The 16,450-nt window shown below is 44.6% G+C and overlaps 8 protein-coding genes across 8 annotated transcripts; 5 read left to right on the forward strand and 3 right to left on the reverse strand.

Annotated features, from left to right (window-relative positions):
* Positions 1-1,671: 1,671 nt before the first annotated feature.
* BRETT_005095 (uncharacterized protein) lies at positions 1,672-3,024 on the forward strand (the record flags this gene model as incomplete). The annotated part of the gene is made up of 1 exon (XM_041283579.1): positions 1,672-3,024. The coding sequence occupies one exon, from the start codon at positions 1,672-1,674 to the stop codon at positions 3,022-3,024; it is 1,353 nt and encodes a 450-aa protein (XP_041136931.1).
* An 834-nt stretch (positions 3,025-3,858) lies between these two features.
* On the forward strand, positions 3,859-4,323 carry BRETT_005096 (uncharacterized protein; the record flags this gene model as incomplete). Its single annotated transcript, XM_041283580.1, has 1 exon — positions 3,859-4,323. The coding sequence occupies one exon, from the start codon at positions 3,859-3,861 to the stop codon at positions 4,321-4,323; it is 465 nt and encodes a 154-aa protein (XP_041136932.1).
* Positions 4,324-4,358: 35 nt separating this feature from the next.
* On the forward strand, positions 4,359-4,685 carry BRETT_005097 (uncharacterized protein; the record flags this gene model as incomplete). Its single annotated transcript, XM_041283581.1, has 1 exon — positions 4,359-4,685. The coding sequence occupies one exon, from the start codon at positions 4,359-4,361 to the stop codon at positions 4,683-4,685; it is 327 nt and encodes a 108-aa protein (XP_041136933.1).
* A 914-nt stretch (positions 4,686-5,599) lies between these two features.
* Positions 5,600-7,162, reverse strand: BRETT_005098 (uncharacterized protein; the record flags this gene model as incomplete). Its single annotated transcript, XM_041283582.1, has 1 exon — positions 5,600-7,162. One exon carries the CDS (start codon positions 7,160-7,162, stop codon positions 5,600-5,602), a length of 1,563 nt encoding a protein of 520 aa, XP_041136934.1.
* A 951-nt stretch (positions 7,163-8,113) lies between these two features.
* BRETT_005099 (uncharacterized protein) lies at positions 8,114-10,471 on the reverse strand (the record flags this gene model as incomplete). The annotated part of the gene is made up of 1 exon (XM_041283583.1): positions 8,114-10,471. The coding sequence occupies one exon, from the start codon at positions 10,469-10,471 to the stop codon at positions 8,114-8,116; it is 2,358 nt and encodes a 785-aa protein (XP_041136935.1).
* Positions 10,472-11,142: 671 nt separating this feature from the next.
* BRETT_005100 (uncharacterized protein) lies at positions 11,143-11,802 on the forward strand (the record flags this gene model as incomplete). The annotated part of the gene is made up of 1 exon (XM_041283584.1): positions 11,143-11,802. One exon carries the CDS (start codon positions 11,143-11,145, stop codon positions 11,800-11,802), a length of 660 nt encoding a protein of 219 aa, XP_041136936.1.
* A 384-nt stretch (positions 11,803-12,186) lies between these two features.
* BRETT_005101 (uncharacterized protein) lies at positions 12,187-13,116 on the forward strand (the record flags this gene model as incomplete). Its single annotated transcript, XM_041283585.1, has 1 exon — positions 12,187-13,116. The coding sequence occupies one exon, from the start codon at positions 12,187-12,189 to the stop codon at positions 13,114-13,116; it is 930 nt and encodes a 309-aa protein (XP_041136937.1).
* A 1,128-nt stretch (positions 13,117-14,244) lies between these two features.
* Positions 14,245-16,332, reverse strand: BRETT_005102 (uncharacterized protein; the record flags this gene model as incomplete). Its single annotated transcript, XM_041283586.1, has 1 exon — positions 14,245-16,332. The coding sequence occupies one exon, from the start codon at positions 16,330-16,332 to the stop codon at positions 14,245-14,247; it is 2,088 nt and encodes a 695-aa protein (XP_041136938.1).
* Positions 16,333-16,450: the final 118 nt, after the last annotated feature.

Raw genomic sequence — 16,450 nt, forward strand, 5'->3', positions numbered from 1 at the left:
ACATCTGAAAAATTAGGTGGGAAATATTCCTCCGTTTGATTATGTTAGTATTGTTTGTATCTTAGCCGGAAATACAACTTCACTCACCAATCATTTCGGCATGATGATTAATTTCGGAGTAAGTGAAAGACTCATCGCAACTTGAATTAATACATATTGTCAAGATTCTACCTTTGATTATCTGTTCCAACCCAGAAATGAAAATCGTGTAATTTACACTACGAGATTCGGCCGGAAAGAGCCGAAAAGAAGTAACTAAACCGGAAAATATAATGCTGATTATATGATTACACTGTCCTAGGCTTATACCAAATGCCTTTGCAAAGTCAACACACTTTTCTTGTCAAGTCTACAAGCAGTAAGAGAGTCTGAAGTCTGATGACATACATATACACGATGTAGATTTACTAGTTGGAATGATGATAACGTTGCTAAAGTGTACATTTGGTTGGATTGATAATTCCTCGATACCAAAAGATCGATTTGGTAGGACGTTAGTAAGAAAGGCAAAGAGAGAAGAGAGTACCTGGAATATGAATATTGCCTAAAAATACTTCATCAAGTATTAAAGGATCATCACAAAAAATCCGCTAAATTCTGCTAAGATCAGAACTAAGGATGCCCGCAAGATTTCAAATGATATAGTTCAAGGCAAAGTACAAAGGAAATGCAAAAGTTAGATCCAACTATGATGTTTCAGTTGTCCAATATGTCTATATAGCCTGAAATGTGATAAGTTATAAACGCTTCTCTATTTATCATTCCAGGAAACGCAAAAAAGTATAGATACATGCTTTGCTTGCTTTCAAATTCTTGAAATATAATGACGGCACTGAATTTGTTGTAAAGTAGAATTTGAGCGATCTGCAAAAGCCAGTATCATGGAAAATCAGCAGTCGTAAGTAAGTAATATTGGCATATTAAGCGCCCACTTTGGTATTATGTTTCAATTATGGAAACAGACAATACACTAATATGAAATTAGACAAGTGCAAGTCAGATTTCAATCCATTCCAAATTCAATCCTGATTTGGGTATTTGCAAACAGTATGAGGTTGGTATGTTTAATTTTTCAGTGGACATCTTATTTCATGAGGAAGCCAAACACTCCCAGGCTCGTGTGGGTGGGCTATATTCGCAGAAATTAATTAATTAAAGCTCCCCAATTTTTTCTAATTGTGAAATTAGATTTCAGCCATATGAAACCGCACAAAATTTGGGGGAGGAAGCAAAAAAAAATTACTACCACTAAAAAAATAGACGCCGTCTCTTATCGTCAAATTGGTGATTTCCACAAGTTAATGAATTGAGAAAAATATATCAAGCAGGCAAAACAAACTCATAAAGGGAGTAACAGGTACCAAACTGTATCGAGGGGTGAAACAGTTAGACCGACTAGAAGCATTCATTTTGGCAGAACCGACGCTTTTCGCACTTGATAGTATAAGCTGCATTTATTGGTATTTCTTGAGAAACAGTAATTGGTGCTAGAAACCCAAAAGCAGAAAGCAGACAGCGGGAAGCTGGCATATTTTTGAGTATCGCTGACAAAGCACTGTAGCAATAGAGCAGGAAAGACAGTTGATAAGCAATCTGGGTTGAAACCAAAAAAGAAACATTAAAAAAAACTACAAATACGAAGACAGCGCTTAGCATAGATATATCTACATCATGGGATTTTTAGACAGCCATGCACACACAGCAGTGTCATCAACAATCAATAAGCTTATTGAGCAGACGGATCCAAACGGAGATGACGGAATTATGGAGGCGGAAATCGGAAATCTTCTAGATATGATTCGTCTTCAAAAAGATCCGATCGAATCCGGACCTACGGAAGCAGCAAGAGCAATCCGGAAAAAACTCAAGTATGGATCAATAAGCGCCCAGATAAACGCCCTCAACTTGCTCAACTTGCTAGTGGCAAACGGTGGGGAGGGCAGAATGGCCCTTTTGTACAATGACCGGAAGCTTCTAGACAGAATGGTGAAGACGGTGTCGCCGTACACGGGCGACGCGTCGATCGACCGCAGAGTCGTCCGCAAAGCGAGAGAGCTTGTTTTGGCGTGGAAGGAGGAGTATGAGGATGACGACTCGCGTGAGTCTCTTGCAGATCTTTATGGTAGATGTGGCCTAGGTCGGAAATCCGGCCGGGTTGCAACCAGAGAGTCAGTTCCAGACTTTATGAATGATGAAGCAGATGAAAGTTCGGGATTCGACACTCGGATCGGGTCTCGTCTGGACGATGAAGTCGATGAGGAGTCGGTAGGCGGGCCGTCGGAGTTTAGAGGGTCTTCGTACAGGTCTGAAAATCCAAAGAGAGGTGTAACTCGCCGGAAAACGAATAAAGAGTTGGATAAACAGTTCAAAATTCCAAGAATCGATTACGAGAAGGAAACCCCACGCATATATAAGATTATTGCAGAGGCGAATGTTCTTTCGATCAATCTCGAGGACTCGTTGCGCGTTCTTAAGCCGGGTGAATTGTCGATTCACTCCGAAAAGGCTAACAAGTGCTTTGACGAGTGTAGATTGATCCGGCGGAGAATCCTCCGGTATCTCCAGCTTGTGGACAAGGAGGAGCTCCTCAGTGCACTCTTGAAGTGCAACGATGATCTTGTTGCGTGCTTAAAACACTATGCTGACTTAAGTGAGCCTGCTGAAGCCAGAAGAAGTGCTGCTGGAAACGCCGACGCGTCGACAGACGACGATTCCTTGTCTGACTACGAGACCGACGAGTCGCTGGACGACGGCCTGGGCGCGCAGTTCCGGGACGCCGACATCGCGCCGATCGACGCGTCGAACGACCGCCGCGACTCCGTTTCCTCTGACTCGTCTTTGAAACGTGTTCCTGTCAAATCTGCTGCCCCTGGGCGTCCTGCCAAGCCTCTGGCCTTCCGGGTGAAGCGGGGGAAGAGAGAGAAGCCGGCGGCTGAGCCGTCGGTACGTCGGGAAACCGAAGTTGATGATGCTGATCCATTTAGTGATGATAACAAGGTTGATAGAGGCAGCTCCTGGATATGAATGGAGAAGGATTAATGGAATAGCATATTGCTTCTTGCTTGAGGATTATAGGATCGTGGTTAATGGCTGAATCAAGCGTATGCTGCAAAGTTGGATGCCGGGAAAGTGATATAAAAGCCAACTGCCACTGACATATAATTGGAAGACAGATGTGGCTATGTATGTTGAGCTGAAGTTTGCTGATTAATTGTATTTGTATCGTATAGTAGCGGCTAGAATTAGTTGAGGCCCCAAGATGAAGTGATGTAGTTACTTGTTGGTATATTGTATGGTGATATGGTATAATTATGTGCTGTCTGATTAGGCATATCTTTAATAATATGGTATGTTGCAAGAATGAACGACCATATTTCGAAATGCACTGATCAATTATATTGGCAGCAGAGTAACTATAGTAATAATCTGCCTCCTATTGATTGCATGTGTTAGTAAGTTAAATCAATTTATATTAATTACTTATATTAATTACTTTTACTTATTACCTTTATCAATTACTCCAATTGACCATTTCCATAGCCATTTCCATAACCACTTCCATAACTGCCTCCATAATTGCTTCCATAACTATTTCCATAACTACTTCCATAACTACTTCCATGACTACTTTCATTAACTACCTACATCCAATAGCTTGACTTGCTGATCCTATCTTCTCACTAGGCTTTAATCGGCAAGCGCGCTTTTCGGCATCGAAATTTTTCAACTTCCCGAAGAAAGATCAGATCGGCTTTATAGAACCAAAATTAAATCTCTCCTCTCTACTTTTCCTGTTCAAACAACATATTTTCCCAAACCAAGTTCGAATTACCTTCAAGGAGGGCAAAACAAAACACAATGATACCGGTATTTTTACGAGGAGTCCGGCCACTTTTGATGAGAGCACCTAGTGTGCTTTTGAGAACTCACATACTGTATACAGCTTATCAACCAGTAAGATTATATTCTTTCACAGCAAAGCCAACAGGAAAGACAAATGACCCGTTAAGGGGGATTAGTGCAATGAAGAAGTCAGGGGATGCTAAAATTGACTTGCTGGGGAGAATAACGGTGGAGAAAAGTGAAAAGTTGAAGAAAGGGAGCAAAGTGAATGAAGAAAAGAATGAAGAAAAGAACGAAGAAAAGAAGTATGAAGACAAGAAAGATAAAGACACGAACAGTGTGCAAAATAAGGAAGAAGAAGAGAAAGCTGCGCAAAGGAAGAATGAACCAAAGGAGGAAAAGAAAGTTAAAAAGAAAAGAAAACTATTCAAGTTGAAACTGTCGGATTTCAAACTCAAAGAGCAACCTGTGGGAATATAGTAGGAACAGTGAATGATGCAGTGAAAATACCTCCAATGGACTTTTACAAGGGATCATATCATTGGGATTATGAGCGTATTGTTACCGTGAGTATGGTTCCATTAGCATTGGCACCGTTTGTTATTGGAATAGAACATCCATACATTGATGCCATTTTCTCGATTCTCCTCTTGATTCATTGCAGATATGGCTTCCAGAGCTGTATAATTGATTACATTCCGGAGAGGAGATTTGGCATATGGCATAAGATGGCAATGTGGGCTTTAGACCTTGGATCGTGGCTTGCTTTATATGGAGTTTATGTTATTGAGACAGAGGCAAATGGATTATTTGCGTTAGTGTGCCATATATGGGGGGCATAGGTAGCATGTATAAAGTATAGGAGGTGGTGGTCAAGCAATAGACATTACGAATTAGCATAAGTCGAAACAGATTGAGAGATGTGTGTAGCAGTTAAATTAAGAGTATATAAAGCAAAAGGAATTAAGATGAGCAGTAGATATGGCAGACTAAGTAGTTGATTAGGTAAAAAGAGGTTAAAAATTAAAGCAGCCTATGAGATCAAGAAGAGGAAAGAAATTATTGTAATATCAACTTAAATATTACAGGTATGTAGTAGATGAGAATAGACAGAGAGAAAATGGATAAGGTGGAAAATATATAAAGTAGGAAATAGATGATGTAGACTAATATATTAAGCATAGCATGAATCAAGTGCAGCAATTGATCGACTCAACTCCAGTAGTATGTCGGAACTAGATTAGGTAGCAGAATATGGCAGTTGGATAAATACTTTGAGATCGAGCAAATACTGATTAGGGTAGAGAATATGGAGGATAGAGTAATATATTAAGTGAAGTGATGGTTAAATGAAATATAGACAGAATAGCAGAAGTGGATGAAGAGCACAGATTAGGTATAAATCTTAACCACATAGATTGGATTAGATCAAGAAATGAATTAGTTAAGCAATAGCTTAAGGAGAGCAGATTAAGTAAAAGCAGATGGAGTATAGTGCATACGTTGAGTAGAAAACTGACAGGTACAGTAATAAGTAGAAATTAAATGAATTCATCAAGTAGAATACAGTAATTAAACATATCAAGTAGAATACATTAGATACATAGATCAAGCGGAATACATTAAATGCACACATCAGGTGGAATACATTAAATACACATCAATACTAATACATTAAACACAAGTATAACTAGGTAGTACACTATATTAAACTAGACACACCGATATAGAAGGGATCCCTCTGCTACACGCTGCACTAATCAGACCACACTGGGGACTTGGTGCTCTCAGCCGGGGCCCTGCCCGATGATCTATCAGGCGACCTCTCCCGGTATTCTTCCTTATCATAGGGCCTTCTGTCGTATTCCCGGCGGCCGTAGTCCCCCCGTGGGCTTCCGTCGTATCCCCCGTCATAATTTCTGTCAGTACCTCTGTCATAATTTCTGTTAGTACTTCTGTCATAGCTCCTATCAGCATTTCTATCGTAAATCCTGTCAGTACTCCTTTCATAAGTACTTCTATCATAACTCCTGCCGAAGCTTCTATCGTAATCCCTGTATCCCCTACCATAGTCTCTGTCGTATCCCCGGTAGCCTTCCCGGCCGTAATAATCGCGGTCCCTGGCTCTTTCCCGGCCGTATCTTGGCCCAGTTGGGTACGGCCTGTACCCGTGGTCCCTCCCGGAGTAGTACGGGTCTCTATCTGCATCCCGGGGCTCTCTGTCGGCTTCTCGGTCCCTGTATGACGATTCTGCTGGCCCCACACCCCGGTAATACTCCCTTTCCCGGTGCCTGCGGCGGAATCCGCCCCTCCGGTGCCTGCTACCACTCCGGTGGTCCCGTTTGGACTTGTAGCCGAGAGACCGGTTCGGGTAATTCAACATTTTGTGTGCTACCACGAGAAAATCGGGGTCTCCCTCCCGCTTTGGCGGAAGCCTCATGTATGAGACCTTCCACACGGCATCTTTAGGTCCTCTGCCCTCCTGATCAATCCACAACTGCGTGGCTTTCACCGGTATGAAGTCGATGTACAAGGGAAGCTGTTTGCTTTGCTGTTCTGGCAAGTTGTCATTTGGTGTTTTACCCCTATCATTGACATTGGCATTGGCCTCTTTAATACCTTCCATGTTCTCACCATTATTCATATCTTTTACATTTTTCGCATTCTCTCCACTGTTCACTTCTTTCCCATCCTTCACATCCTTCTCATCCTTCTCATCCTTCTCATCCTTCTCATTCTCTCCACTAATATCTTCCACTTCCTCCCCTTCCTTCACCTCTCCACTCGGAAATGGCCGCCCGTTGAACTTCTTCCGGATGGCCACAGCCCCGGAAATATCCGATATTATCGCTATGCAGTGACTCCTGTGCTCATTCAACCACAAACGATCAATACTACATCCTGCCTGCGATGCCTCCGCATCCAACATGTTCTGGAGATCCGAATTCAAGAAAGGAGGCCGCAAATTTCCAATAAAAAGAGCCCTTGTCTCCCGGAACTGCGAATCTTCCGTTGTTTCATACACAACATCTTCTTTGATCGATCGATCATACTTATCGTCGTCTGCCGTCAGATCTGAGGAGAGAAAATCGTCGTATGGCCTTTTGCCCGGCTCGCCAGCATCCCTGCCTGCCTCTGGCTGCCTTTGTTCGGCATTGGTGCCGCTTTCTTGCTCTTTATTCGCCGGTTCTGCACCCTGAACACCTTCTTGTTCATTTTCCCGCTTGAAATTCTCATCATTGGCTCCTTCTGCACTTGGCTCGACTCCCTGCATGCTTGTTTCTGCACTTGGCACTGCCTGGTTGGCTTCTTCACTCATAATGCTGATCTATTCCTGTGTGTGTGGTTATTATTCTTCTTTTTTCCCGCTCTATGTACTGCTGCTGTTGCTAGTCTGTGCACTGTGTGCTTTATTGTGAAATCACCCGGTTTCAATATGTATACACGTCTATGGGCACCCAATTGTAATTCTGCCGCTCCTTCTATACGGTAATATGCGCAAGAGCTGATTTCTATGCTGTTGGGAAGATTATTTTAACTGAATGTGCAGTAGTGCGGAGTGATGCCGATGTTTAGACGAGAGAAGGATCAAGAAATAAAAGTTGCATAAAATTTTTTTTTTTCACTCGAGAAAAAAAAGTGACGTAGGCAAGCATCATGAATGAGTAAGAGGATTAATAATAGATGGGGAAAGCTGAAGTAGCGTGGTTTGCATGTGGTGGGAAGTGGGAATATTGCACAAGGGCAAATAAAGTAATGCAGAGGATATAGCAGTTTAGGGATTGCGGAGCAATGCAAAGAATATGGGCGACATAAAAAGTACAGATTATTATCAAAGAAGCATGTAGGGTACAGAAATTCAACCTGAAAGCAGTATAAAGCACTTGAATTACTGTGATGGCGAATTACAATGGTAATGCACTGCACCAGGATAACGCAGGTCATTATAATAATTTGAAGCACAGGAGTGATGCAAAGTGGTAAATTAAAGCAGAAGTGATGCAAAGTGGTAAATTAAAGCAGAAGTAATGCAAAGTAATAGATTAAAGCAAGAGTAATGTAGAGTAATAGATTAAAGCAGAAGTAATGCAAGGTAGTAGATTAAGGCAGAAATAATGAAGTATTAAAGCAGAAGCAATGAAACTGTAAAGTGTAACAAACCAAAATCCAAATCACTACAAGCAAGTACAAGCGCAATAAATAGATAAAATACTATGTACAGCAGCAATATCATACAAAGATAAAGCAATCTATAGGCACTACAGCAACATCAAATCCGCAAGTAGGACCGGTTGGCAATAGCAAGCTTATGGCTAAGTGCCTTCTTCTCCATAATCCGAGAGTTGCCCTCACTAACATTGAGGATTTCCTCGGCCAAACGCACGGAAAAGTCGTTGGAAGCTCTGGAATCACTCGAGTCTAAAATCCAAAGAAATGCCATACGGTTTCTTTGCCTCGAGGTGAGCGGCACCGGAACAATGAAATTCTTGGCGAATCCCGTCTTGACAGTCTTGGTAATCACCAAAGGCGCCGCTGTGTCCAATGCACTCTTGAGAATATCGACCGGGTTGCTTCTAGTCTTCAAGTAGATGAGATAAAGAGCCCGGTTCACAAACTTGCGTGCCTGGTCCTTCTTGCCGTTCTTCATGATCAAGTTCACACACAACTCAAGCACCTCATCCTTGTGTGAAGGCAGCGGTAGATCCAAGATGTCTTCAGCTTCTTGTTTTTGCTGCTCTGATGGATTTAGCCTCAAAAGCTTTGCAACCCGCTCAACTACCGAAGGACCCACCGGATCCATCTGATTTTCGCGTATCTCACGCGTCAGGTTGTCCAACGCCTGGAAAACAAGCTCGTACGCGTTGTTGATCCCCACAACATCCGAGTCCAACGCACTTTGGTCCTCCTGCTTGAATTTCTGCATTTCTGCGCTGTCCAATTTCTCACTCATGCCTGCTTCTGCGTTTTTCCGGTCGGAGGGGGACACATCCGGCTGCACTGCCTCCACAAGTGACCCCCAGTGCTCGTCATCCACGTTGTGCAACGCCCGGTGGATCGCCGACGCAGGGTCTGCGTCGATCGACGCGACGATTGTCTCCGCCCTCTCTGCTGTGTCCCCGTCCCGCGTTTTTCCCAGCAAAGGCTGCACAGCCCGGCCAAACTCCGGGTCGATCGTCGCAACGAGTCGGAACTCCTCACTGTCTGTGCCCTTCTGTAACAAAACCTCAGCCATCGCCTTTGCAGAAACGCGTTTTTCCAACAATTTCTGCTCCTTGGCAACCGCGCCCCGAAGAAGACGATAGTCCTGGCAGTCCACGTCGGCCAGAGCCTGGCAAATGGCGTTTTTCTCGTCTTTCAAGTAGTCCTCAATCTGGTTAGCGCCGATCGACGCGTCGCTCTGCATTGATTCACCTGCCCGTTTCTGCAGCAATGTGGCGAACTTTGGATCAACACGCTGCAATTCCACAAACACCGGGGAGCTGGAAACATCTCGGCGAGCATCGAGGCACTCGTAAATATCGCCTAGACTGATCGGAAGTGGTGCTTCCGTCAAAGATTGGAATTTCTGATAAGTTTCGGACGTTTTGTCATCAAGAACAGTCCGGAGAGGCGTCGATTTGTTTGCCGCATACTGCACGAGCCGCTTGAAAAACGCTTCTAGTGCCTCTGTGTCCTCCGAATCGATATTGCTGTAGCCCGAGATCAATTCTGAAAACTTGAAGTCGATCTTGCGGAAAAAACGAAACAAGGGCGACAATTCCAAAGTTGGGGCCGCATTAAAGTGCGCAAGCATTGCCCTCACCAACTGCGTTGTGTCCTTAATGTTCTTCTCTCTCTCCTCTGTAAATTTCCTCATCTCACTGTTTCCACTTCCAGAAATGGTCTCGTCAACATCTGCTTTTCCGTAGTGAATCAAGTTTGCAAGCACCTTCACCTGCTTCTCTGATAGCCTGCTTATTGGGCTACCGCTGTCTGCATAACTCTGCAACTTTGCCACACTCGCGGGTGATGCTTTCTCCATTTTCATCGTTTCGCTAACCAAATCCGCAAACTTTTCATCCACGTGACTCAAATACTCAAAGAGCTCACTGTTCTCGAACTGCTCGCCATAATACCGCAACGACGCTAAAATATCATCTACGACATTGCTCTTACTCTCGGCAATGCTGCCTAAGTTCTTCTTGAAGTCTTCAATCGTGTTCAACACACTCTTATTGGAATTTTTAATCTCATCTAGCCTCATGCTCACTTTTTCCGTTAACTTCTGCTGTAACTCTTCCACCGGAACCCCGCTTGCTTTGGCTAACAACTGCAACTTCTCATCAACCAACTGGAGCCCTTCTTTGTCGGCCTGTCTCATGTATTTCATAAATGATGAATTTTCAAAGTCTTTTCCTGTGTAGTTTGGTTTCTGGATGAAATATCCATCCTTATCGTGCTCTCTGCTGCTAATATACTTTCCTAGCTCCTCAATCATCTCCTTCTGCGTTTTCACAGGCTTCTGTAGTGTACCTTTGTGTCTATTTTGAATACTTATTGTTTTCACAACTCTTAAACTTCTCAAACCCGCTTTTCTCCTAAGTGCAGGCCTCGAACACCTTGCAATAACTTCTATGTGTGCAAGCATGCTGCGGGAATGCTATCAAATCAATATTTGTAATACCTATCTTTATGTCCTGGCCCACCCTAAGAGTGCTACTACTAAAAATTCAATTCATCAACAAATCTACACTGGAATCAATTTATTTTAACTCTCTTATTATTTCATTTTCTTTCTTATTTCATCTACTTTCTCGCTTTTTTTTTATGCCCCACCTCGGTACTTCTCACAGCATAAAACTCGCTGCCAGCTGAATGAAGCATCCGTACACCATAGGCATAATCTTCCCAACAACAACAAAAAAAAATGCCAGTATCTATCTCCATTGCATTCTTGTTTTGCTGGGCTGTGCAAAAGCCACGATAACACACGATAAAAAAAAAGTGTCTTTAGCTCCTAGATATCGCACTTTTCCTTGAGTTCCAAATATTCAAAAAGACGACATTACTTACATGAATTGAGCAAGCAGACATTATAAATACAGCAAAAAGCAGGATAAAAATCATCAAGGAACAGAATATAGACCAATGAAACACAGCGGGCCGAACAATTTATAATATTGGAGTATCCCAACTGAAAGTACGAGCAAGCCTTTTTTTTTCCATTACATTCCTTTTGAATAACACATTCGTTAGAAGTTGCACATAAAACCACAAATCCCTCTATTCGAACTTCACACAGATTGCAGGTGCCTACAAATGTCAGTATCAGATGAAGCACAGCCTGAAACCGTCAAAGTTGTTCTTTTAGGAGACCAGAGCGTAGGAAAAACGTCACTTCGAAGTCAATATCTTTATCGATACTTTAGCAGTATGTATAAGGCGACGATCGGCGCGGATTTCCTTATGAAGCGAGTGCGTACGCCGGACGATCAGATAATGGATTTACAAATATGGGACACGGCTGGTCAGGAGAGATTTAATGCTGTTAGTCGTGCTTTTTATCGAGGTGCCGATATAGGCGTTATCGTGTATGATATCACAAATGCAGAGTCGTTTTACCATCTGACGAAATGGGTGGACGATTTTGTGGCAAACAGCGGTGGGTCCAGGCCGTATTTGCTGATTGTTGGTAATAAAAGAGATAACGAATCAACTAGACAGATAAGTTATCGGCAGGCAGTGGAATTCGCGACAAAACAGGTCGAGGATGGACTAATTGGGGATATAGACAAGGATGTGGTTGAAACTACGGCAAAAAGGCATCAGGACGTGGTGGATTTATTCTCCAGATGTGCCGAATTGGGTGCTCAAAAGATGAAGAATGATGCTTTGAGCCCGATGAGTTTCGACGATATCGACGCGTCGAATGCGGTCGATATTGCCGGCCTGCCCAGGAAACGCGGTGGGTGTTGCTAGTGACTTAGAATTACTTAAAACTTAGATTAGAACGCATACAATTAATATAATGACGGCGAATTGAATAAAGTAGCTGAAGGATTTCTGGAATGGGATTGGTAGAAGAAAGAAAGAGGAAGATATAAAGGCTGTATGGTGATTTATGATTTGTTTGAATTGAGTTGATGTGGTTTTTTTTCTTGATTCATGGATTTTTTTTTTTTTTTTTTTGATTTATTTTTTTTATWTTTTTTTTTTTGGTCTATTTTTTGATCTTTTTGATCTTTTTGATCTTTTTTTGATATATTTTCTGGATCCGTTCTTATTCCCTCTTGTACTCCAGGACGCACATTTTCCTTTTTTCAATCCCAATTGACTTCACCTTTGGTATTCAAGAGCAGCTAAATGCCAAGTAATGCAAATGAGGAGTCAAGCAGGCGGCCCCAGCCCCAGCTTGGGTCGGTTCTAGGCGGGTCTGCAGACGGAGAATTGTTATCATCGACCGATCAACATATGGGTGCATCTGGGTTTATTAGGCAGTCATCCGGGTCATTCTTGGACAACATGATTGATGATAGCCAAGTGGAAGACAGCATGGACCCGGAGGCCCGAAGAGAGGCCGCTGATTGGACCTCTGAGCGTGGATTGGTGACCGATATTGCAGAAAATGAGCAAATTGCAGAAAATGGGCAACAGGATGAGGCAGGAGACGATATGGTGGATGAGGATGGCCAGAAGGATGATGAATGCCAGCTGGCAGGTGGCAAGGATGCGTTTGCTGGTGGGATCAAGGAGCTGGAGGGCATTGGATTGGTGGATATTGGAAATTTGGCAACTTGGACAGCATCCAGCTTTAAGCCTGGATTTGGAACAAAAGAGATGCGGGAGGACTCTCCCCTCAGCTACTGGCAGAGTGACGGGCAGCAGCCACATTTCATCACGATTCACTTCTCGAAAAAAGTGTCGATCGAGCGCATTTGTATGTATCTGAATTATGAGGAAGACGAATCGTACACTCCGTCGAAAATCCTTATTCTTTCTGGTTCAGGGGACCACGACCTGGTTGAAGTTGCATCACGTGAATTTGTGGAGCCTGTTGGGTGGCAGCACGTGCTTTTTAAGGGGGTGCGGTACGACAACTTGTTGAAATGCCGGCTTATAAAGATATGCTTTTTAAGCAATCACCAAAACGGTAAGGATACACACGTGCGTTGTATTAAGGTGATGAGTCTGCAAAAGAATGCGGGAACGCATTTGGATGATGCAAATCCTTCTGGTGTGCAGAGTCTGCATTTTACAAGCGTGAAACTTTTGAGTGAGAGCGTAATTAGATGATTGGAGAGTTGGGGATGAAGAAGATGGAATGGAGTGGAATTGAATGGAAATGAAATAGAAATAGAAATAGAAATCGAATGGAAATGATTGGTGGTTGGCCAACTCATGCCTTGAATATGCTTTAAGAGTACAAAATTAACGATGGCACTATTTCGAAGAAGTCATGCAGACTGCTTATTGATGAAATAGTATCTATGCATGGCTATAACGTTTATTATATCTTCGATAAGATATTGCTGTGTTGATGGAAATATAAGTCTGAAGCAGTGTCAATGTTGCTGTCGAAGCAGAAAGCACAGTTTGATATGTATTTGATAAAGCATAGATAGAGTGGCTGCTGAATTTGGTTTTATGATATTGTGCTACGTTCCTAATAGTGCTATTTTCATGATAGTGCTGTTTTCATGATACTTCGACTTTCTTGATAATCCTACTATTCATGATCCTACTTTCTTGATCCTACTTTCTTGATATTGCTTTTTAAAAGCATTTTTCAAGTCAAAAGCAAGAAGTATAGAAACAAATATCAGAGATTCCATTTTGCAAATAATCTTCTGAATATTTGATCCAGCTCTCTAGTCAAAATACAGACTACAATTTTTCCCAAAGCATAACTTAACTGCCCCTTCCATGTATCGTGTTACATAATCATTTTGGCACACGACAAAGTCCTCATAAGATCGGAAAACAAGCCATTCTTATATATTAATAAGCATTCGAATTACTGAATATCGGGCATTTCTTGAAAAACTCTAGTCAGTCGAAAAATCAATTTATAAAAGTTTAATGCCACTCAATTTAATGTCAATTGAACCCACACTTACTTCAAAAACTTCCAACACTCTGCCGTCCATATGCTCTATCAATAATCAACCCAGAAAAAGGATCAATATTCTGGCATTATCAAACTTACTCAAACTTAGAAAGAGGCCGGCCCAGCGAATTGAGAAGAAAAGACGCATAAATTAGCACATATGCTACATAATCAATACCCGAATTGGAATCGAAAAATAAACCTTTTAATTTTACCGTTTGTTTAATTTTATGCCCTGTGGAGTGCCCTTTTTTTTGCAAAGGCCAGCCCGGGATGCCCAATTTATTTCATGTATGTCTTACGTAAGAACTCTATCAATTGTTAATCCGATTGTCATCGCTGCTCCCCTGCGCTGGCGGAGCGCCTGTGTCGAGCAGGGAGAGCCGGATCGCCAGGCGCAAATCCTCCTCCTCCTGGCGCTGACACGCCTGCGCTTCCTCCTGCTGCTGCGCTATCTGCGCTACTTGCGCTTCCTCCCGGCGCTGCCGCTCCTCCGTGCGCTCGATGCGCTCGATCTGCCGCATCTCGTCCGGCGTCACATCTCCACCAGGACTCGTGTTCTCACCCTGCTCGCTCGACTGCAACGATGCGCTGAGCGCAAGCGCCATCTGCAACTGCTCAGCGCCCGTAGTATCCTCCCCATTGTACTGTGCAACCATATCGTACTCGCGCTCTAGTTGCGCTTCCTGGTATTCGTAGTCGCGCACACGGCTTTTAATCTCATCATCAACCGCTTTCTTTTCTCTCTGGCGGCTTTTTTTCCTAATTCGGTGGCCGCTGTAATGCTGGCGACTGTAACAGTCACCAAACTCAAAGAATTGGATCACCGGCCCTAGCTCAAGCAACCCTGCGGCAGATTGATCGTCTAAAAGAATGGTCGAAACAGGAAGTTCCGCCCCTGCGCCACCTGCGCTCGCACCCGTACGCATCCTGCGGCTGGGTCCATCGCTGACTTGGCGGCAAAATTCACCGCTCACCGTATCATACATTTCCGCAGCGCCGTCTCTGAACCCGACGACCACCACCAATCCGGTTAGTGCGACAGCGGTAATTGGCGCGGCGGCCGGGTCTGGCGCTCCCTGCGCATCGCTCCACCGGCGCAGAAGCTGCGGCTCGATGCGCGCCAGTGGCTGCAAGACGAAACTGGCTGCGCGCACGTTCACAATCAGCACAAGGCCCGAGCGCAGGACAACGGCCATCAGTAGCGGGTCGCCGCCGACAATGCTGCGCTCGCGCGCAACCATGGCGTGGTCGCCGCACTCGAGTGCTGCAAGGCTGATCTGCTGCCCTGGCGCCAGCGCCAACACGCTAGACGACTCTCCATGGAACGGGAACACCTCGAACCGGTCCTGGTTGTAAACGACCACGTTCTGACCTCCGTAGTCAGCGCATATCTGTACTCCGACCCAGCTGCTTGGCTCTGCGCTGAGCCCGGGACTCTTGAACAGGCCAATTTTAGAGATTCGAGGTGTGCGCTCAGTGCGCTCGCAAGCGCAGAAGAGATTTTCGATGAGATACACGTTTCCAGAACTCAGCAAGGCCACGAGGTAGCGGCGACCGTCTGAGTCCAGCCTGACTACTGCATTTTGACTTGGTGGTACGTCTCCTGAGGGTAGCACAGCGGCAGGCGCCACCCGGGCTGGTTGCGCATGCGCTAGACCACCGAGGGCAATTTGTGCTAAGCACTCGCCAGTGCGCGCATCCCACGCATGGATGCTACCTTGGATATCGCCTGTGAATGCGCCGGGCAATCCTTGTTTTGGCAAATCCCCGCGGCACACTGCGGATGCAGTGATGAGGCTGTTGTGGCGCCCCGGCGCAGTCTGCATGCTGCGCAGGCCTGCGCACAAGATGTTCTTGCGCTCGAGAATAGACCCGTACACAGACCCATCCCAGCGCCCGAATATCATAAAGTGGCGGCCCACACTGTAAGTGGTGCAGCCGGCGGGAATCGAACATAGCGCATGGGATATTCCGCGCCCAGAAGAGATGTCACAAGTTAAAAGACCGCCCATGGTAGCGTCGTAGGCGAGCATGCGCCCGCGGCGGAAATCCGCAAGTATACGCGAGGGGCGGCGCAGGTCGCGCGCAAGGCTGTACGTGCGCAGGGTAGAGCGCCCATTGTTCCAGGCGGCGAGCAGCTCGTCCCTGCGGATGAGCTCCATGCGCCAGGACTTGGTGCGCACTGCGGCGGAGAAAACCGGCGCCGTCCGCGGGTGGCGCGCAACAAACACCCGGTACCATACGGTGTTGTCCTTTATCAGATTATGCCACCTGTGGCACACCAGCCCAATTTCCTCAAGTGTTTGCGGATCCAGGTGGCTGAATACTTGAATCAGGAGCTCTGTCGGCAGACCGGCAAGACCCGTCTGCTTTTGGCCGTCTGATTGTTTGTTTTCCATGCTATGCTTGTTGTAAATTGGGAATATAGTCCGGATTGTTGTTAAGTGCGTGGAGGCAAGTGATGAAATGCTAAGTGTTGCAATGTTAAGTGATGGAATGCTAAGTGTTGAAATGTTC

This window comes from Brettanomyces bruxellensis, chromosome 7 (assembly GCF_011074885.1).
Source record: "Brettanomyces bruxellensis chromosome 7, complete sequence".
Lineage (NCBI taxonomy): Eukaryota > Fungi > Ascomycota > Pichiomycetes > Pichiales > Pichiaceae > Brettanomyces > Brettanomyces bruxellensis.